Here is a 22,924-nt window from a genome sequence, read left to right as displayed (position 1 = left end):
TCAAGGATTGCTTGCTTCTCCCCTCTAAATTACGTCTTTCTCTACTGCTACAGTTTTTTCTTCTACAATACTTATTTTTCCAGGAACCTATAATATACAAGCACTGCTTTGTAATAGGTTCCTCACATTCTACTTAATCTATTATATGAATTGAGAATCATTGAGACGTGCTCATTTATACTACATGTGTTATATAATTTTATATTTTATATGTATGTCTATATTTTAACAATGCAAAATTGAAACTTGAACGTACACAAACACCAAAGATAGAATGATTGATAGGTTTCATGAATTATCAAGTCATCATTAAGAAAAAAAATATCTATGTATCACACCAGAGATTAAGTGCAGTCCAATTCTAAAATTCGAAATCCCACAGCTTCTACTTGTTAAAGTGAAACACACACCCTTGCACAGTCCAAGGACAATTTTTCAGACAAGTCGAAAGCACAATTTCACAGTTTATAAATCATAAGAATGTACATGGACATTGTCAAACCAACATTTATGCATAATACTAACTACATAATAACCCACAAATTGCAACTAAGATGCACTCAAATTCATCACATAGAGCGTTATCAGAAACACAGGACATTGGAAAACTTATCAATGAAATATTGAGTTCTTGTTCAACAAGAGTTATATGCTCAGATTCACTCATCAACATTGTGATAGGACTTCAGAAGGGGTGTCAGAGTGAGTTTCATCATGGCATTGATAAGAAATTTGTCTTTCAAAGATTATTGGTCAAAGCCAATACTTGAAGAAGCACATCCTCATTTCACTGCACCCCCCCCCCCCTCCTCCAAGGGTACTAATTGTCTAGGATATGGCGATAATACCTCTTTTGAAAGAATGATTTTAATAAAGAATGATAATATAGTACTATACAGTAGGCTTGCGGGTGCACCATGTGAGAGAGAGGGAAGACTACACCAACAGTCCTTTTCAGGACTACACACCCTCAAGAAAGATTACCGAGTCCTTTTCAGGACTCCTTAATCCTCCCTCTCTCTCACATGGTGCACCCGCAAGCCTACTGTATATCTACATCACCATGCAAGCCGATACTTACAAGCAGCATCTAATATAGTACTACTATATTCAATATATTCATTTTTTTGACCTATGATACAAATCAATTCAAAACCATTAGGGTCTCCCAACATATCTAAGTGAAACACGAAACAGTGACAAAACATTTTGGATTAAAACACATGAAAAAAGAAATGTGGAAAGTGTAGATAAATGGAGCAGTTGAGCATTATTTTCCAAGCTGTTATTGAAATGTTCAGGCTTACCTGTAATTCCTGGTTCTTCAGGTCTTCTATCGTCTTGTCATCTTTAGCACGAGTTGCCATGGGAAATTTGAAATTGCTGTTTCAAAGTAAAGACAATATCAAATTATCATTGTTCAATTATTGTAGGTAATATTTAAGATAAGCTACAAAATGGTCAATCAACAAAAAATAACAATTTAAAGATAAAATATGCTCAGATTCACTCATCAACATTGTATACCTTCAGAAGGGGTGTCAGAGTGTGTTTCATCATTGCAAACAATTATAAAAAAAACATCTTTACCAATTTCAATCATTATTGAAATCGGCTGTATAATTCAATTACGATCAGTGATGATGGCAAAGTTGGTTACAGAAATAATCTAAAATCTGTGTAGAGTTATGATTTTTATTCTTACTTGGTCATGACCATCTCCATGAAGTAACGCAGGATCGGATAGTTGTCCCATCCCGCACGACCTGAAATGAAGATAAATAACAATAGAAAGAATATTTAGTTTCTTCAGCAGAAACAATCTTAACACACCTGGTAGCCGGAGCTAAAGCTAGGGTAATAATTCTGAAGCTCTTTGGAAGTGCATAGAGACTAAGTATTATGCGCTATACAAGAACAAACTATTATTATTATTATTAACACACCCGAGATTCATATTTTGGGATAGTTTTGTGTTGTGATTCTTCTACCTTTCAAGACTACCATTCGATCTCGGAAGATAGTTCCATTAGAGCCCAAATTACGATGATTTCAGAAATGTGCTGCCCTAGGTGACTTTCGAATAAAGAGGTGTTGCATCGAGCTCAAGAAAAGCGGGTGCTGATTCAAACGATAAGAGAGAGACAGAAGAAATGGCTTGGACACATAGTGTGGCATGATGAGGGCTTGATGCTCAGTCATAGAAGGTCGTATTCATGGAAAGAAGAAGAGGGGAAGACCTCGTAAAGGCTTTCTAGACGATGAAATCACAGGATGTGGAGCAACAGGGTATGAAACGCTGAAACGGACGGCTCAAGATCGAGGAACTTGGAGAGACACTCGATTTAAAATTTTGATTGGGTCACTGAACCTGTCATAAACCGACAGATCACTAATGATGAGGTGACTTTAGGTGCAATCAGGGGTAAAGCCTGCATGTCTCCTTTGTTCAACCAATTGCATTGGCTGAAGTAGAAAAGTTTTTTTTTTTGTAAAGAAAAAAAAAAGGAGAGCATAATATAACAGAGGTGATAGTGAGCATTAAAAAAAAAAGTATTCGGGGGGAAAAATGGCATCTAACATTCCCCCCTTTTGAGTAAGAAAAATTGGGACATAATAGGAAAAAATAAGGAAAAATAGAGAAAATCAGGGAAAAATCAGGAAAATCAGGATAAAATTGAGAAGAAGAAAAAAACTAGATGGAACTTCGACTGCGTGCAGTCGAAAATGATGCCTCCGTCATAGAGCAATTTTAGAAACCAAAACAGAAGAAATTTTTAAAATTCCAGTTCAATTGTAATCCATTAACAGGTTCTCAGAATATCGTGATTACAAGCAATTTCTCATATACATATATGACCCTTTGATCTTTGACCTCATGACCCTAAAATCTACTCAGTTCATTGGCTCTGCAAGATGTCCTGAGTTAAATAGTAATCCATCTGTCAGTTCTAATGAGAATGCTTTCACAAGCTATTTTTGCATACATAATGAGCCAATGACCTTTGACCTTATGAACCAAGAATCTACTCAGTTTATTGGCTCTGCAAGATACATAAATGAAGTTTGGCAGGAATCCATCAATCTGTTCTAATGATTGTACGATCACAAGCTATTTTTTGCATACATAATGTGCCCTGTGACCTTTGACCTTTGACCTCATGACCCCAAAATCTAATCAGTTCATCGGCTCTGCAAGTTACATACATGACCTAAGTTTGGCAGGAATCCATCAATCGGTTCTTGAGATAACGCGATCACGAGCTGTTTTTGCATACATAATGAGCCCTGTGACCTTTGGCCTTTGACCTCGTGACCCCAAAATCTAATCAGTTCATTGGCTCTGCAAGATACATACATGACCAAAGTTTGGCAGGAATTCATCAATCGGTTCTTCAGATAACGCGATCACGAGCTGTTTTTGCATACATAATGAGCCCGATGACCTTTGACCTTTGACCTTGTGACCCCAAAATCTAATCAGTTCATCGGCTCTGCAAGATACATACATGACCAAAGGTTGGCAGGAATCCATCAATCGGTTCTTCAGATAACGCGATCACGAGAACGGGACGTACGTACGTATGTACGGACGGACAACCCGAAAACATAATGCCTCCGGCTACTTCGTAACGGAGGCATAAAAACAAATCAGGAAAACGATTTAAATCTGTTTTTTATCAGGCATGATATTATCAGTTGAGTTCTTGTAGAACAAGAGTTATAAGCTCAGATTCACTCATCAACATTGTGATAGACACTCAGAAGGGGTGTCAGAGTGAGTTTCATCACAGCATTTCGGTAAACTTAGAAGAAAGTTGAGAAACCTTGGCTGATCCAGCAATCATTACAGTAACACGATTCTTAAGTCCCGCTTATACATATCTGTGTTGGTTCATTCAATGCATGAAGTTTTCATTATTTCTGTTTGTCTGTTTGTTTTTGTTTTGTATTGGGTTTGTTTAGCTGGGTCAACAATCTGATCATCTCTTGAAGAGCAACTTTCTTTATGCCCCTCTCAATTAGCTTCACTGCTGTATTTTCTTAACAAAAGATGCATTTCTTACCAATATTACTGGGGTTGAAAGCAGCCATGATGAGCAGCAGGATCCAGCCTTTCCAGTAGAAGTTTGCAATGGCAAGACTCGGTACCTGGTAGCTGAAATGACAAATACAACACAGGATTCATCGAACACCATTCAATTTGAGGAAAGACTTGTTACCTTGACAAATGACAGTTTTCGTTATAAGCTACTGAAATCCTTGCTTCTGATTGGTTATTTAATTAGTTTTCAATTCGTTTTTTTTTATTCATTTCCATTTTAAATAAAAACAATACAAAAATATATACAATGATAAGCATTTGCAATATATAAGAAAATGAAGATAGGGAACGAAAAAATAAGGCCAAATGGCCTTGTGGAGACATAGTTCCCCTAACAGTCACTGATTTTGTCACTGATTTTTGTCATTTGTCATTGAAAAAAGGCTTTGTGAAATGGGTCCCTGTACTGGTTTATTTGAAAACCCTTCTTGACTGGACACAAGAAATGTGAAATAGGAAAACTTATCAATAAAATATTGAGTTCTTGTAGAACAAGAGTTATATGCTCAGATTCACTCATCAACATTGTGATAGGACTTCAGAAGGGGTGTCAGAGTGAGTTTCATCATGGCATTGATAAGATATTTGTCTTTTAAAGATTACTTTTCAAAGCCATTACTTAAAGTAGCATATCCTCATTTCACTGCCCCCCCCCCCCACCCAGGGTACTCATTTTCTAGGATATGGCGATTATACCTGTTTTAAAAGAATGATATCATAGTACTACTATATTCAATATATTCATTTTTATAGAGCTAGGATACGAATCAATCCAAAACCATTAGGGTCTCCCAACATATCTAAGTGAAACACGAAACAATGAAAAAAAGTAAGTTGCCTTACCCCTGTGGTAATGTGATGTTCTCTGGATGATGGTAGACACAAGAATTCAAGACGACATCAATCAATGTGGTGCGCTCTATCTTTAAAACCTGGAAGTCTGACAAGAGAAAAGAAATGGACAACCAGAGAACATCCATGAGCTAATGTGAAATTTGCAAGTCACAAGACAAGGTCAACAATTTTTAAAGCAAGTGGAAAGCTGAAGGGCTATGGAATTCAAATATAGGAATATTTGACAGCAAGTCAACAAGAAATTTACTGGTAAATTCTCCTTATGTCAGTTGGTTTTTCTGTTTAATTTCTTACAGAAAAAAATATGCTCAGATTCACTCTGTCAACATTGTGAAAGGCCTTCAGAAGGGGTGTCAGAGTGAGTTTCATCATAGCAAATAGCAAAGGCAAGTGTCCACAAGTGAAAGTACCATATCCTCAACTACTTAAGAAACTCAACGTTGGGGCATTTAACAACCCAATACATCAATGATATCTTTAAATTCTTTCTTTTGTGTTTGGTTGAGTCACCTCATAGAGAGGTATCATTTTGTTGCAATTATGGCTTAAGATGGATTACGTCAACTCCGAAACATGTACCTTTCCTTTAATTGCTAGGTGATTTTCATTGTTTATATTTAAAAATAATTATTGTGTTATCGTTTATAAATTATTATTTTTGTGATGAACCATGAACTAATATTGAAAGTGTGCTTCAAGGAGAGAAAGATAATAATTTCTCTCTTTCTTTATTTTATTATAAAAAAAAAACTTTCTCTTTGTTCTTCTGTATTTCCAATGATATCACAACAACACAGAATGAAGTACCTTCCGATTGCAGCACTGCAGCCCTCTTGACCAGCTTATCTACCAGGTCCAAGGCCTCCCCCGCAGCGAGTGGAATAGTCCTCTCCAGCCCCATGATGAGCAGGCGCATCAGGGTGTCCTCTTGGACTGGCACTTCTGAAAGCAGGGAGAGCAAGAGTCTGCACACGGAGGGACAAAAGAAATACAATTATTGATCTACATTTGCCACTCTCCACCCGGGTGGTAAATGGGTACCGGTAGGAAGGAATTCTTTAAAATGCTGTGAGCGTCGAGATCGACAGCCTAGCAGAGCCAGGTAATGTTGGAGCGCCTTGAGGACCTTGCAAGGTCGATACGTGCGCTATATAAGAATCCAATATTATTATTTATATATAACTCAATCTTAAAGCCCATCTGTACTAGTTTGGCTAAGAGGGAATAGACCACCAAGGGTGGTCACTGACAGGTGGTTATCTCATCAACTCAGCTCTCAATTAACATAAGAGAAAGAGGATCATGGGGGACCAATAGTCACTGATTAGGCATTGTTTTCTATATAGAGGGCGCAAGTAGCTACAAGTAGTACAGTGGGCCTTTAAATTACGTCCTTTGGTTAGAATTGCTGTTACAACTTATTATAAATATATTACCACATGACTTATCTACATTTAAATGAATACATTTATAATCATGAATATCAATGTTTGGTAGATTAGTTTTTTATTTGCTATTTGAAATGTTACCATGTTTATCGTCAGTACAGAAACAATTGACATTTATCAACAAAACAGAAGAAAATGGCAGAGAGAAAGAGAAAGAGAGAGGAAGTAAGAGAAAGAAAGTAAGAGAGAGAAAGTAAGAGAAAGTAAGAGAGAGAAAGTAAGAGAAAGTAAGAGAGAGAAAGTAAGAGAAAGAAAGTAAGATAGAGAGAAAGAGAGAGAGAGAGAGAGAGAGAGAGAGAGAGAGAGAGAGAGAAGGGACCAGTTAAAGAAACTGTTTAAGTTCTTTCTTGGACATCCCATTGAAACGTCTACTAGTTATGCAGCACACATTTCTATGGGATGTCCACCAACCGAACACTTACAATGATATCAAGCAACTAGCCATAGGTCGACAGAAAATTAGACCCCCTTAAAGACGTTTTTTTTAGAGAGAGAGCTTGTCGAAAAAAGAAATAGTCGGCAAATAAAACAAAGTAAAGATCTTACCCTCTGTCCGTCTCTTGTGGCCAGTTGTCCTTACTGCAGTAGCCTTCATGAGTGTCTAGGAACACAAGCTTCTGGATACTAAAAGAAACAACAACAACAGAAGGTCAAGTCAAGTCACATCACTGACAAAGGCTGTAGTTGATCAGCTGAAAATATCAGGGGTACAGATTTTGTTAGTGAGATTTTGATTAACCTTCAAACAATATAGTAAAGCTCATCACCAACTTTCTTTTAAAATAAAACACAGTTTTGATCAGCTCAGATTCACTCTGTCAGCATTGGGATTTGCCTTCAGAAGGGGTGTCAGAGTGAGTTTCATCATAGCAAAAAAATGACATGTTAGGAACATATGAAAAGAAACCTAACCCTTCTCTTGAAGTTTAAGTCAGTAAGGTAAATGACAAATCTATAACACAGGGGCCCTGCCTTACTAAAGTTCCAATTGGTTCAAATTCACATCAAACCTGACATCAGTGAGTGCTTCATATTAAAGCTTATCTGTACTAGTTTGGCCAGGGGGGATTAGACCACCCCACGTGGTGACTGACAGGTGGTTATCTCATCAAATCAGCACTCAATTAACAAAAGAAAAATGGGATCATGGGGGACCAACAGGCACCGATAAGGCATTGTTTGCTATATAGAGGATGCAAGTAGCTATAAGTAGTGCAGTGGGGCTTTAAATGCAGAAGACTTACACTTTATTGAGTTCTCCCTGAGTGAGTGTGAACATGCTGATGGCGATGGTGTGTATCCACCACACACAATCCCTTTGGGTCATTGAGACTTGAGCCTGGAACGCGCGCAGTGACTCCATGTCAGACGCTGGTAATAAACAAACAAAAGAAAATCATTTCAAGATGGAAGTTTCACAGGCACCATGCTGTTCCAGTGGGCTATAAGAACTCTAACTGCATTCTAACCAGAGTAAATTGGTCAAATATCAAGAAAATTCCTATCGGATTTGTCTGGCAATAACAAAAATAATATCATAATGGATTATCTTGACAGTATAAACCATTATTCAGAAGGTGCATGACTCTGAAAATTACAAAGGGTTTTATTTCACTTCCAGAATTATGAACCCTATTAAAATTCAAAAAAGGAGGCACCCTATTTCAGTTTAGTCATTATGAACCAAAGAAAAAATTAACCTTTGTTGTAACTGACCTCAAAATTACAAACCTCCGGAAAAAACAACATCCAATCTTCTGATGAAGCATGAACATGACTTGACATAGTGTATTTACTCCAGTGCTTCTCGCGGGCATTTATCCAGAGTAAATACTGTATTTTCCGGCGTAAAGGCCGCAGTATTTTCGGGTGAGAAAAAATCAAAAAGTCGGGGTGCGGCGTATACGCAACAACAACAAAATTCAGCGGTCAAAACATCACGTCCATTTGCACGTATGGGACTATAGGAACGGTAGCATGACTAGACAACGGTACAGGACAATTCTAGAATAACTCCACACAACTTACCGACAAGTTTATGTTGCATAGTTGACATGAAGACGAAAAAAAAAATTTCTAATAAAATCTGCCGATAGATCTAGATCTAAGTCCATACCATTGCATCGCCAAAAAGTAAACAAAGGGACAGGCCGTTACTTACGGAGCTAGCTGCCGTGCAACGCAACTGCGCAGGTCGAAAAATGCTATTTCGGATTACACCGCACATCGAGGAAGGGGTATTGTAGGATACCAAATCTGCGTACGATACAGTACTAGCTTAAAAGTCGATGAAGATCTGCTAAATTATGATCATTTTTGAGGTTAAATTCTTGTTGATTTATAAGAATATTGATGAATTTGGTATAGTTTGTAAAAAAAAAAGAGTGTTCTACAAGAAAATTACGATCATTTTGGTCCGTTTTTTTTTGTTGTAGTTTTTTTTTTCCTCTACGAAATGTCAAAGTTGGGGGTGCGGCCTATACGGCGGTGCGGCCTTTACGCCGGCAAATACGGTATCTGTTTTTTAGTACCCATGAAATAAAAATGCTCAGATTCACTCATCAACATTGTGATAGGACTTCAGAAGGGGTGTCAGAGTGACTTTCATCATGGCACTGTAGCACAAGAAAATACAAATGAAATAACTGAAGGGAATTATACTGCATGATAGGAAGGTATTCCTTTTGAAGATACCATAGCTGATTGCCTTTTGAAGATACCATAACTGGTTACCTTTTCTCTCCCCTCTGGTGTAGGCTGCAACAATTTCTCTGATTTGAGGTGTGACGCTCAGTAGGGATGCCAGGCAGATCAGGTCACACAGGGATGCAAACATGCGATCCTAAGAGAAGATGAAGTTTAAGGAAGTAATGAAAACAATATGAGAGAAAAAAGATAGGAATTGGAGAAGAGAGAGAGAAAGCAAGAAGATAAGAGAGGAAAAGAGAGAGAGTTTTAAAATAATTATGAGGTAAAAAAGAAGACTTAGTAAAATGAGATTTCAGTACATACATTGCTTTCATTGTGACTGAAATATCATATTATAAATAGACATTCTTTGCCTTCATATTATGCAAAAAGTGCTCAGATTCACTCATCAACATTGTGATAGGCCTTCAGAAGGGGTGTCAGAGTGAGTTTCATCATTGCATTCATAAATGTTGCTATTTGCCGAATATGTCCGACTTTCATGATTAATTGGAATATCCAGAAATTCATATCTACCTTTTTGAATAATAAAATGTTCATTGAAGATAATCCCAAAAGCACTCAACTTTAAAATGATAAACTACACATCAGTTAGTACCTTGATTGCTTTTTCAAGCTCTGTGAACTGCCTGTCTGTTTTTTCCGTCATCAGTCCGCGGCAGAAAGCGACAAAGTCGACGTCGTAGCGCAGCGCTTTGACGATCTCTCTGAAGAGTGCCCTCAACGCCCGGAGATAGTCATCGCGGTTCATCAACAGGTCTTGAAACACTGCTGCTAGATTCTGAAGGGTTTACAAGAAGCAGACAAAGAATTTGTGAGTTTCTTATCTTAAGCAATATAAAAATACAGGTGTTACAATCCTTATGTCTGAAACAATTGATTTTTAAATGAAAAAATTATAAAATGGGTGAGTCAAAGGTATTTATTTTGGTCCCTAAATTACGGACATCATTATCATTTTTAGTTGTTGCAGCTCAACTATGTTCACTTCATGTTTGGTTAATGTATGGAACAGCAACTGACCTTGGAACTGCTCAAATATAAGCAAGGACATAATTAATACAACGGCCCATGATATAAAACGGAAGAGTAAAGGTAACTTGTCAACTGATGCTGTATCAAGAATGGGCGAGCATACGTCCTATAACATTTACATCAGCAATCAAAGGTATTGTCCTAATAGCTAACTGATTATTATTTAATAAGTCAGAATGAATCAGGGGGGCTGGGGTGTTTGTTTGTGATGGCCTGGTCATAGAGTCACTACCCGGCAAGAGGGAGATGGCAGGTTCAAATCATGCTGGTTCCAAGATTTTTTCTGATATGTTTTCAATTACCTAACATTCACAGGTATTGATATGCTTAGAAAGATTATGTCTTGGAGAAAGAGTTATGCAGAACAAGGTTATGTATGTCACACATGCAAATTCTACATAAACAAAATCTTTCCTCATGGCCTTTTATGCAGTAGACACTTTGGTGCTCAGATTCACTCATCAACATTGTGATAGGACTTCAGAAGGGGTGTCAGAGTGAGTTTCATCATAGCAGCTAAGCACAGAATGCTCCTCAGGGAGTGGAAAATGTGCATACATTGTGTGCGGGTAAGCCTGAATCCGATGACCGGGGTAATAATGTATCTGTAAAGCGCTTAGGCACATCATTGGATTGATTTATTGAGCGCTATATAAACACTGAATATTATTATTATTATTATTATTATTATCATTTCATTCCATACACAAACACTCAATACATATTTAGAGAAAGTTTTTCTGGTGTAGTAGTTTGATTTGATTCCTATTCCATAACGTAATGGTTGGCAGCTCAGGACAATGTATCTTATCAGTTTCATACCTTGGCTGCTAGTTCCGGTGAGTGCTGGAACAACGCTCCTAGAAGGGCCATGTTGTTCGGATTACGTGCATTGGACAGCTCATTGTAAATGACATGCTTCACGACAGTGGGCAGGTTTTCCTTGTGCTGGCTCAACAGCTCTCTGTACAAAGGCAGCAGGGATAAGAATGGTGTTGCTATGAACTAATTTGATTTGATTTGATTTGATTTTCTTCTGCATTCATATAAGCATACAATTTTTCGATAACAATAATGATATGAAGTACAATAAGTATTTTTCTGACAATGTATCATAAATAAGCAAATACATATAAATATAAATTGTATACACAGATAACATACATCTAAACCAAACATAATATCATATTTGATAAACAATTGGTAGTGAGATCTGTACTTTACCACAGAACACATATGTCAGATAACACTAAAAAGTTGTTTTAGTATAATTTTTTAAAGATAACTAATCTTACAAAAGGAGTGCAGTCACTTCATACTGATAAGGGTTGAAAAAGGGTCTCAGCCCCGCAAGTCTGATCTTGACAAGATAACCATTGACTTCTTCGTCTTCATAAGACCCCCTCCCCCCAACAAAAAAAAAAGCTCTTGATCCTTACTTAACACATGCCAGATGTCAAAACAACACTATAAGTGAAAATTGCTTGAATATCGACTCATTGTGTACCACACGGTAGTGGGCAATTGTCATAAAAGAACTTTAAATATTAATAATTTGACTTACAATATTGATAAATTTGGTATAAAATATCTTCCACAGGTACCAACTTTTTATTTCTGTTTCTGGGAGTAAAGCGTAACCATTCTCAGTCGGAATTAATTGTTCAACGTCTAAAAATATTGGGCAGAATTTGCCAAGGGTTTAATGACAGACAGAGAGTGAACTCACTTCATGCTGATCAGGTAGTGATTGATAAGGGGCTTGGTCTTGAGTCTGATCTTGATGAGATGACCTATGACCTCTACATCCTCCTGACTGTGGGTGCAACAGTTCACGCAGGTCGAGACAAGCAACTCCTGGGCTGGCCTCGTCAGCTGTGCAAGGCAAGATGAAAAAGAAAAAAAACAGAGATAAAAGCATGAGCCGATTACATCAATCTGGACAGTGTTTCACAAAATAATCAGACAACTTATCGAAATGCCAGTATGCACTTTAATACGCGTTTCGATGGGATGTCGGTGAACTCGTACTTATGACGGTTTCATGAAACCATGCCCGGGTTGTCTGAGTAATGACTTGCAAGGGATGCTCAGATTCACTCTGTCAACATTGGGAAAGGCCTTCAGAAGGGGTGTCAGAGTGAGTTTCATCATTGCATAAATTTTACCCACATGTCAATGTATGATCATCACAAACAAACACAATTATAGCAAAAGTGCAACTTTTTATCTAAATTTATATGAATCTCACAGGGCATTATAATGGCTCACAGTTTACGAAGTTAAAGGTTTAGAATTTGGTTGCTCTTGGGTTCGAGGTAATAAAAAAAGTTTGGTCGAGGGTACAAGGTAGGAAGTCATTGACATTTAGTGCAAGGAACAAATGATGAGGCAGTTATCACAGGAGCATTTACTTCTTATGGCCAGGCCCCAGATTCAAAATGCAATGCCCTGTATAGATGTCGATACAAAATCAGTCTCAAAAGTTCAATACTCTATAAAGCACAGCATGGCCACAGCATTGTTTCATAAAACTTGCTATCAGTAACAAGTGCCATCATTTTATAGCACATTTGCCAATCTCAAGCCAATCAAATACAATTTCCGTACCTTATGTTGATAATCGCAACCCGTTATCTATAAATGTTTTTTGAAATAAGGACCAGAGGATTTTTCATACCTTGGGGTTCTGTAGCCACATCTCAAGACGTTGGGCGGTGATGAGCCTGACCTCGCTGAAGCCGCATGTCGATGTGAGAAGCCTTAGGAGGTTCCTGGGTGTGTCCATGCCTTGTCTCCTGACCAGCTGCTCCTTCACAAAGTCCACCACGTCCTTCTCTATCTCATCCCGTAATAGACTGTACCTGTGAGGGCAGCATGAACAGTTTGTTCTTCAGAGTACTTCAAATGACTTTAAAAATACATGAATGCATGTTTTATATTTTGAATCATTTGGGACTTTTATATTTGCACGAAGACAATGTGGATTGCTACGATCGACATACTTTTAATGCACTGCCTTGAATGGACGTCACACGTATCAGTCCACGCAAATCTAAACTTCCCTATTATATGGTTTCAAGGGTACTTTGTCCCATTTGCAGGCCAAAAAATGAAAAGGTTTAATTCCAACGGCAATTGAAAGATAATACTAATTTAGAACCTCCCTCAGAACTTATATTAGGACCTCTAGTGTATTTACAAGTAGGTAGTTTTGTTTGTTTTTTGTTTTTTGGTATTATCGGCGTTTCGTTTTTTTTTGAGAATATGTATGCTTTCATTTTTTTTCTTACTTTTTCGTTTACTATTGAAGTAGTGATTAACATTTATAGGAAATTTGGTCGATGTGCAAAAAAAAAAAAAGAGGATTTTATGAAGAAAAAACGTACTACCGTAATTGGGAGAAAAAAAACAGAATAATTACAGGAAAAACGTAATGGTTTGGCAGCTTTGCAGATGTGATAGTTTCCAGGAAGACCTACCTTGGCATCGTTTCCTGTGATTCTGAACCCAGGTCACCTTCCTCAGACCCTAGGGTTGGTGTACTAGAAGCCTGACTGCCTTCCGCATCCTCACGACTGGGGCTTCCACCTAGTTATAGCACAAATCATAACATGTTTACAATCTACCAATCACCTAAATTATTTTTGTACAGTTAGGATGTGTAAAATCAACCTCAAAAAGATTTCCCGCCTCTTTATGTGCAAAGGATAAGAAGTATGAAAAAAGAAAAACATAAAACATTGGAGGCATTGTATAGCATAGCTCTACTAGAATATAAAAACAAAATATAATGGAAAGAAGACGAAGAAGAAGAAGGAGGAGGAGGAGAAGAAGAAAAAGAAGAAGAAGGAGAGAGAAGAAGAAGAAGAGAGAAGAAAAAGAAGAGAGAAGAAAAAGAAGAGAGAAGAAAAAGAAGAGAGAAGAAAAAGAAGAGAGAAGAAAAAGAAGAGAGAAAAAGAAGAAGAGAGAACACGGAGAAGAAGAGAGAGAGAAAAAAATAGAAACAACTGTGAAGAAAAAGTGAGATAAAGGGAGGAATAATACAGCGAAAGCGAAAGTGGAAGTACGGCAGAAACAAGTATCCCTTACTGCCAGAAACATCGGACAAGCTTCCTCGGAGTGGGTCTGTCGCCATCTGGAGATGAGGAGAGGCCAGCTTGGTTCCAAAGGCGGTCTGGATGTTGGTCACAAACTCCTTGCAGTAAGGATGGTCCACCCATACCCTCTCGCCATGTGCATCCTCCAGGTATACCTTAGGCAATGCATGAAATCACGTACGCACTTGTACAATTTTGTTAAAAGCACTATAGAAATATAATTTATTATCATCAGTACTCTCAGTTTTTCAATGGGCTCTTCTTGTATGATCAGTATGAAACTAGAACAAAAGTTGACTCTACGCAGTCGAAAATATGCCTCCGCCTGCAACACAATCAGTATTCTTTAATTATGGGATTTTATCAAGTTATGCACTTACAAGATATTTTAGCACATTTAAATCTCTATTTCATACTTGCTCCATTAAACAATGACCAAATGTGAATATGTATACAACCTATGGCGGCTTACCTTCACAAAGATATCAGGCCAGTTGTGCTCATAGACAAAGGCATGCATGAGTAGATTGCAGGCCACTACAGAAACCAGGGCATTCCCCTTGCTCTTGAAGCTCATTCCAATGTCTCTCTTTAGCAGAGAGCAGGTAGTCTGAGAGAGACAGAGAGAGAGAGAGAGGGAGAGAGACAGAGAGAGAGAGAGAGGGAGAGAGAGAGGGAGGGAGGGAGAGAGAGGGGAGGGAGAGGGGGGGAGGGGAGGGAGAGAGAGAGAGGGAAGGAGATAAGGGCAAGGGAGGGAGAGAGAGCGGAGAGGGAGAAAGAGGGAGGGAGCGGTGAGAGAGTAGGAGAGAGGGAGAGAGCGAAGAGGAAGAGAGAGAGAGAGACAGAGAGAGGGTGGAAGGGGAGGAGAGGGAGGAAGAGTGGAAGGGAACGAGAGAGAGGGAGGAAGAGTGGAAGGGGGAATAAGAGAGAGGGAGAGAGCGGAGAGGAACAGAGAGAGAGGGTGGAAGGGAAGGAGAGGGAGGGAGAGTGGAAAGAGGAGTTGAAGGGGAGGAGAGGGAGGGAAAGAGAGTAAGAGAGAGAACGAGAAGGAGAGGAAGGGGGAAAAGAAAGATAATGTTTAGATACATATTTCAATCATAAGTAGGAACATTAAAGATATGAGACCAATATGAGATGTGGATAGCAAGAAAGGGTATTTAAAAGATATCTGTTCAAACAAAGCTATTCATTACATGATACATACAAATACTTAATGCATGGATAAAGTCTAAAAACAAGAATACACAGTAATAACAGATATAAAGACACATCTCTATTACCATTTCAAGAATAAATTACTTAATGGATGACTTCTTCATTCTTTCATTTCCAACAGGATAAGTAACAACCAAGTTCCCATAGTCAATGGGTTAACCAATTTGTGAAATAAATGCAAAAAAAACACAATTTATCTTGGTTATAAAGTGAAAAAATTCAGCACCCCTCCGTTACCTCGATCACGTTCTCCGACTCAAAGAACATTGGTTTGACTTTGGCGAGGTACATGAGCCCTAGGTAGAGAGCAGGAGACGGCTTGGCTCGGACAGTCTTCAGACTCTTCAAGGCCCCACACAGGATCTTATCGATGCTTTCATCGTCTTCAGCCTCGTCTGCAGCCAGAACTCGGTCCACCAGCTCGATTGGAGGCACTGTCAACATGAACGTTCACATCATGGTTAATTGGTGTTTGAAACTGTGTTTGGACCAAGAATGACTTTCGTTTTTCTTTTTCAAACAGAAATGTGTATCTTTACGGTGAAGATCATTTTCATGGAAGATTTTGCTTTTACACTTAATTCAACAAAGCTATATTTTTAGTGAAACTCCTAGCTGATCATTTATGACAATTTTGTTCAATTTGTGGTACAGAATGGATGAAAGAATGTAATTGGGGGTTCTCATGGGAAATTCAGGTATTTACCCAATAAGAATATCATCGTTACGAGATTGGACTTCACTTTATGACTGTCGCGTCTTATCTAAGTTACAACATGTGCACATACTGTGCATCATACAATATTACCCTGACCGCCTCGCCTGATCCACGACTGAATGCTCTCTGGTCTCTCATCACACTTTTCGACCCAAGTGGGCAATGAGTTTTTCTGTACCATAAAATTGTTATTCAACCCAAAGTCCAGCAAAAGGTAGAAATGGTGATGCATCTTACATGAAAACTCTGTCTTGAAGCTAGAATATAGACATGTATGTGTGTGTAACTGGGTTCTTTTACAGGTGTGTGCCATTTACATGTAGATATTATTATTTTCTTGTCTGAGGACTGACTTTTACAATAACCATTCAAAAAGATGTGACTCAATTTTGAACCTGGGGGGTGTTTCATAAAGCTGTTCGTAAAGTTACACATGACTTTACGAACGACTTGTATATGAAGTGCCATATAGGATGCCCAACGGTTTTTCTCATATTTTCAATAACCTCAATTAAATTATGGCAAAAAATATACTTTGCATTAAAAATGTTTGTTATCATAAGAATGTTAATCTACATCTGCACAGTTCAACTTTAGTTGATGTATTTGCATCCCACTTGGCTTTTCATATACAAGTCGTTCGTTAAGTCACACGTAACTTTACGAACAGCTTTATGAAACACCCCCCAGGTTCCGTCAAAGTCTGGCAAAGAGAGCTGGCAGTTCCACTAATGGTACCGCAGAGAGACCGACCGACTGCCGTCCCATCACTCACCTTCAATGGTCTTGATGCCTGGTTTGTGGAGGACGGCACTGCTTGAAGATCTGCTGATCTCGGGAGCGGCCCTACCGAGGGGCGTCAACCCCACCAGCTTGGTCTTGGGCGGTATCACATGGCTTGGCAGGGGTGCGCTGGCCTCCCTCTTGCGGTCAGAGTAGAGTGATGGGGTAGGCTTTGGATCCTGGTCAGGACGCCCTTTACTCCCTAGCGGGATGATCTTGTCTGGTAACGGCAGACCTGATTCATGATGAAGAAGATTTACAATTTATTTTTTCCCCACAGCTATTTTGTTCAACCACAAAAATAAAAACATACAAATCATACAAGATACAGATGGTGCGGATGGCCCTTAAAGAAAGGCCATTAAGAAATACAAAGTGTTTCACTGATGCAACTTTAAAAATGCATAACTTTCCCTTTTTAATAGGTTGTCTGAACAATTTTTAAAATTTTCCCTTTGGGATCGTTTTTTCACCATCATTATGGTTGGATAATTGAAAAAAAACATTTACTCCGAATTATACATTTCGAATTTCAAGACTCACCGATGTTTCTATCAAAAGATACAGCCCCCTAAAATCTAGGCAGTAGGCAATATTCATCCAATTTTTTTCACAATCGACGAAAAAGACGTACACGCAGAGTTATTTTGTTTCGCTAAATTTAGCAAAACATCTGCATTGCGCATTATGCAAGCGTACACATGTTGCTTAGCTGCATGCGCTACTTGAGCGCGATCGCAAGCTCCACCTCCGTTGTCTTCTGTGTGCGGGTCCGTTCGCCTCCCTACTTTAATAGCTGATCCCAAAAATGGGGGAAAGGGTATTTTCAAACTGTAATAACTTGTGGCTAGCGAAAAAATAAGCGCATGGATCGATTCCTTACAACTGATCGATCTGTTGGTTCTAAAAAATGGCAAATTTCAGAGCTAGGATGCAAAAAACATTTCATACAAAATTAAAAATACAATGGGTGTTTTGACAATGATATTTTTAAAATTCTGAGTGGAGGCCCCTTTGGAAATTAGGAGATTAATTTGCTCTTTTATTTGACACCTCATTTATTGAGTCTCACCTTCATTATCACAACAATTAGATTAAAGGTTTGAATCTCGATTTGTTCATAAAAAACTTTGACCAATTTTGCATGATCACGCAATTCACATTTCTAGACTGCGTGATAGGGATGCGTGCAATCTCTATGGGAAGGATTTTAGGACACAACATTCACTAATTAGTTTCTCTCAGTATTCTGCTTTTACTAAAACCAACCATCACTTTCACTTTATAAGGTTGGACTCGCCTAAAAATGTCGTTGGCTGTGGCCTGGCTAAGCGCCACGCGCGCTGCCCTAGCGCTGGCCTTTGCCATGTTATGCTTCAGACGTTCAGTGAATTCAGATCAAATGCACTGTTCTCAAATCTCGCCCTTGGCCAAAATCCTACAGAAAACTTGGCAATAATAGCTCTTTAAGTGGACGATCTACATGATTATTTGAAATTCTGCTTACCTCGCCGAATCGGTGGCTTCTTTGGAGGCGGCTTCCCTCTATCCATAACCTGAAAGATCACTTAAAAATTGACAATTAAAATGCCGACTTTTATAAAAAAAAATCCTACATATCGCGAGCTACTGCATGGTGTTCGGATTACTGATGGTATCTTCAAATACATAATCGGAGAGAAGAAAATTGCGGCGGCATCGACCGTACCAATCTAGGGTGCGGCGTGAGAAATTAGGTTTGGGAGTCCCTGATGAGGGAAAGGGGATGACGGTGGTGCTATTAATGCAAATGAATGTACAATGGATTCATAGCAATTTTAGTGAGCGAGCGAACCGAGTTATCTATTTTATTGTCTAGTCATGCATTTGATAGGATTGATATCTGCAAATTATGACACGATATCACATGCAGTGGATTTTGAATGAAGGAAGGTGGGCATTATCACTCCAGCAAAGCATAGAGAGTCAATGCCAATGCGTACTGACCTTTAGCACTGCATGCTTGCTGTAAGCGGGTATTTTTTAGACCCAACACAAATACACACATCACACAATATTGCATAGACTGTACACAATCATGTCGATGCAGCTGTAAGCAAAGTTTGACACTAGACTTACAATTTGAATTTTTAAATTATTATTTTTATCATCAGTAAGTTAAAAAAAATGTACTTTACTGCTATTTAGGTTTCATCAATTGTCACTAAAGTACCGATTTTGAGTGAAATCAGTTGAGTTTTGTACAGTGGTGTTTGAAATGTTGAGAATCAAAAACACAGTTTTTACTACACAGCCAGGATAGTGATGCTCCTATGTGTGGGCATTAGAGCCCGTGAAGACAGGTAACTACAGGTAACTACAGGTAACTTGATAACTATCTTACCGTCAGACCTACATGATTAAATTGGACATAGGCCTACAACATCCCTTTCTCTTTCATTTATACCAATTCTTAGGCGTTGTTATAATTTCCCCTCCCTAACATAATGTTTGTAATCCATTATGGATCATTAAAGGTAATACAAAATTTTGGTATGGGGTCATGAATTCGGTACAAATTAAAATATTGAAAGCATATGCGTTCCTACAATACTCAATGATCATTGTCGCGGTTGAAATCGAGTCTGAAGTTATGAAATTATAAATAATAAACTGTTGATGTTGTATAGCTCCCTCTCAAGGTCAAGATATTAATTTAGCTATGAAACAATATTTCTTGACTAAAATCAACGGATGAGCTATTCCCGTTTGGAAATTATATATCACAACTACATATTCTGAGATTTTCATGGTCGCAGCTACCATTGTACGGCCATAGGCGCTATTTGAAATTTATCAAAATTTACCGGGAGCACCGGTAAATTTTTATATTTAATTTTTCTCGAAAACAGAAGTGTTTTAGGGGCTAATTTTTTTAGTTCTTATAAAACATCCACAGGGGCATCCAAATATATCAAAATTGTAAAGATTCACTATCCACCCAATTTTCAAAATTTACCAAAACTTTGTATTACCTTTAAGTACTGGAGGTCACATTTGATAAGCTTTAAAAAACGTACTCCTGGAATTCACGAAATGTCGGGGTAATACGGGCGCGGATCCAGGATTTCTTAGGGGGGGGGGCCGGGCGGGGGCAAATTTGAAATTATGCGAGCCAAAGGTACGTAATGGTGCCCAGCCGCGACGTAATGAGCAAAAACGCATCCAGGGGCCCGCCTTACTTAGGGCCATTGATTGGGTCCCGGAAGCTCAGAGGTTTTAAGCGTTTAATTACGGTCAGATGAGCATTTTTTTTAATACCTTATTTGTGACACTGGTAGGACACTAATTGGCGTGGGGTCCAGGGGGCAGAGCCGCCAGAAGCTCAGGGGTCTAAGGCATTAAATTATCATCATTATGAGCATCGAGTGGCCCGTTCTAGGGCCATTGGTTGGGTCCAAGGGGCAGAGCCCCCGGAAGCTCAGGGGTTAATTACGGTTAGATGAGCATTTTTTTTAAATTATTTGTGACACTGGCAGGACACTAAATGGCGTAGGGTCTAGGGGACGGAGCCCCCAGAAGCTCAGGAGTTTTAGGCATTAAGTTATCGTCAGATGAGCATCAAGGGGCCCGTTTTAGGGGGTATTAGGCATTTAATCACGGTCAGATGAGCATAATATTTTGATACCTCATTATTTTGTGATAATGGCAGGTCACTATTTTTCCTGTCTTTTTCTCTTTCTCTTAAATGTACTTTTTCAAAAAAGTGGGGGACGGGGGGAGCTCGAGAACCCGAACCCCGCAGTTCCCGCGGGCCCTGACACGTAGGCATCTAAACAAGCAAATTTCTTGCCTGACTGTAGATTTAGGAATTTGTCTTTTTTCCCAGCAAATGCATAACAAGTATAATATACTAAAAATTGAGGAAAAATCTCAGACTTCAGCAACATTTGTAAATCACCGGTATCGAATTAGAAATAAACCACGTTTGAATTTTATCTGGGAGGGGGGGGGGGGGCAACTGCCCCCAAGCCCCCCCCCTCCCCATCAGTTAGCCAGTGCCCCCCGATCTACACCTTGTTGATTGGAAAAATCGCAACTGATATCTTATTCTTTATTTTCCTGTCCCTTTCTCTTTTCTTTCCCTTTCACTTCCCTTCCTTTTCTCTCTCTTAGGTTTGCTGGGGGAGGCAAGGGCCTTTCGACCCCATATGGAAACGTTTTCTTGTATTTGTCTCATAAAAGAATTTGATCACGAACTGACTCCCACACGGTGTTGAGTGCTCAGGGGTCATAGGCCATTGGCTTCATCGGGCAGGTAGTTCCATTATGTGAATGGCTAAATTAACTATTACAAAATGAGGGGACACATTACATTGTACAAGAGGGACACACATTGTTTTTATTGTGCAGAACATACTCTTTTATTGACTTACTTATTGCATGGAGCTATAAAACCAAAATGCATTTTGTATTCTAACAATTGGAGTACAAAGAATAATAACAGGTGAATGAAATGCATAAACACCACAAACACCTGGGGAGGAAGCATTCATAAATTTGAATACGATGAAACTATAAAACCAAAATGAAATTTGCGTTCTGGCAATTGGAGTACAAAGCATGATAGTAGGTGAATGAAATGCTTCAACAGCAACACAAACACCTGGGAAGCTAGGAAGCATCCATAAATTTGAATAATTTAGTTGATAAACGACTCCGCATGTGGACGTTTGTTGGAGCAGAAAGCAGTGGATTCTTAACAACACGAACCCATTTAACAGAATGTCGGAACGTTAATTAAATCAGGGAGGTGAAAGAAAAGGAGGCGAAACTCTTGTAATTTATTCAAACGCATTCTTGAGTTCTAAAGCGTAACAATGGGATGTGTAGCATTCCACTTGGCTTTGAAGTTCCATGCTCCGAACCGCGCTTCCACTGCGGGGACTTTCGGAAGCCAGGCACCAGTTTTACATTTATTACAAAATATTAAATTACCGGCAAAATTTCAGTGTAAATCAAAAACTTTATATGGGGATTTTATTGGGAATAGTGCATCAAACAATTTTTCAAATTTAGAACTCCGTCCTTCCTTTAATTTGTGTGCCAGAGTTGGTAAAAGAAAAATTACATCCTGTCAAAAACTCAATATTTTAGGATGATGCGCTAATTTGTGCATGCTTTAATGTCCCGTTATTTGATCCATGATTTACAATCTTCAATAACATTAAGTTTGCTAATGCGTGTTTTCGCGTGTTTTTTTTGTATTTTTCAAGTTTAAAAAAGGATGAAAGTACACAAGTTTGTGTTCGCTTGTTCTACTCTTTACACATTCAACAATGGATGAGAAATCATTGGAAGGGACAGCGAACAGTTGCAGTGATACCATTTTCTGATGTAGGAATTCTAACTCCTGAAATTTCATGCGCTCTTTTATCTCACCACCTGGTCAACAGTTGCAGATTAGCGCATAACTTTTCGGCGCTTTGGAGCATGGGGTCAAAGGAGAGCGGCTTGATTCCAGTCCTTCTCTATCACGTCCCTGATTAAATTTGGCGCGCTTGGAAAATGCATCTTTCTACCCTGCGACTTTAATGGTACGATCCAGTAAATTAAAACAGTAAAATGGGTCTTATTTTAAAATTACTCATTAAACAAAACCCAAAACTTCAGTTATATCAGAAAAAATATGTTATATCTTACTAATAATTACAAAAAGATGTATAAACATTGTGAAAGTGTCGCATTTTAGAATAAAAGACACCGATTAAGCGAAGATGACGTCATTAGTGCGCTTGCATCAGGGAATTCAAGGTCAAATTTTTTTTAATGTCAATTCAGACGCTGATAAGTTATTGGTCGAGCCTTTTTGTTTCCTTTATTCCGACAAAATTATACAATCAATCAAAATAAGTTTGATACCAGAAGAAAGCTAACGATTAGTATTTTCATTAACCGCTTGCCCCAAAGTCTCTTG

At 38.6% G+C, this 22,924-nt stretch overlaps 1 protein-coding gene across 1 annotated transcript in view; it reads right to left on the bottom strand.

Annotated features, from left to right (window-relative positions):
* LOC584770 (integrator complex subunit 1) overlaps nt 1-18,600 on the bottom strand; it is a 50,233-nt gene extending 31,633 nt beyond the window's left edge. The window contains exons 1-18 of the mRNA XM_030984293.1: nt 18,476-18,600; nt 16,961-17,203; nt 15,705-15,901; nt 14,725-14,862; nt 14,245-14,407; nt 13,635-13,743; nt 12,833-13,016; nt 11,882-12,027; nt 10,975-11,116; nt 9,716-9,898; nt 9,142-9,250; nt 7,653-7,779; nt 6,955-7,032; nt 5,768-5,925; nt 4,949-5,045; nt 4,068-4,159; nt 1,706-1,766; nt 1,308-1,383 (exon numbers count right to left, since the gene is read on the bottom strand). Of these exons, the coding sequence (XP_030840153.1) occupies nt 1,308-1,383; nt 1,706-1,766; nt 4,068-4,159; nt 4,949-5,045; nt 5,768-5,925; nt 6,955-7,032; nt 7,653-7,779; nt 9,142-9,250; nt 9,716-9,898; nt 10,975-11,116; nt 11,882-12,027; nt 12,833-13,016; nt 13,635-13,743; nt 14,245-14,407; nt 14,725-14,862; nt 15,705-15,901; nt 16,961-17,203; nt 18,476-18,521 (2,349 nt within the window). The 5' untranslated portion in view covers nt 18,522-18,600. The remainder of the gene's footprint in view (nt 1-1,307; nt 1,384-1,705; nt 1,767-4,067; nt 4,160-4,948; nt 5,046-5,767; nt 5,926-6,954; nt 7,033-7,652; nt 7,780-9,141; nt 9,251-9,715; nt 9,899-10,974; nt 11,117-11,881; nt 12,028-12,832; nt 13,017-13,634; nt 13,744-14,244; nt 14,408-14,724; nt 14,863-15,704; nt 15,902-16,960; nt 17,204-18,475) is intronic.
* Between the last annotated feature and the right edge of the window lie 4,324 nt (nt 18,601-22,924).

This window comes from Strongylocentrotus purpuratus, unplaced genomic scaffold, assembly GCF_000002235.5.
Source record: "Strongylocentrotus purpuratus isolate Spur 01 unplaced genomic scaffold, Spur_5.0 spur5_scaffold_14, whole genome shotgun sequence".
Taxonomy (NCBI): domain Eukaryota; kingdom Metazoa; phylum Echinodermata; class Echinoidea; order Camarodonta; family Strongylocentrotidae; genus Strongylocentrotus; species Strongylocentrotus purpuratus.
The sequence above is the reverse complement of the archived record's forward strand: the minus strand, read 5'-3'. Positions and strand labels throughout refer to the sequence as shown.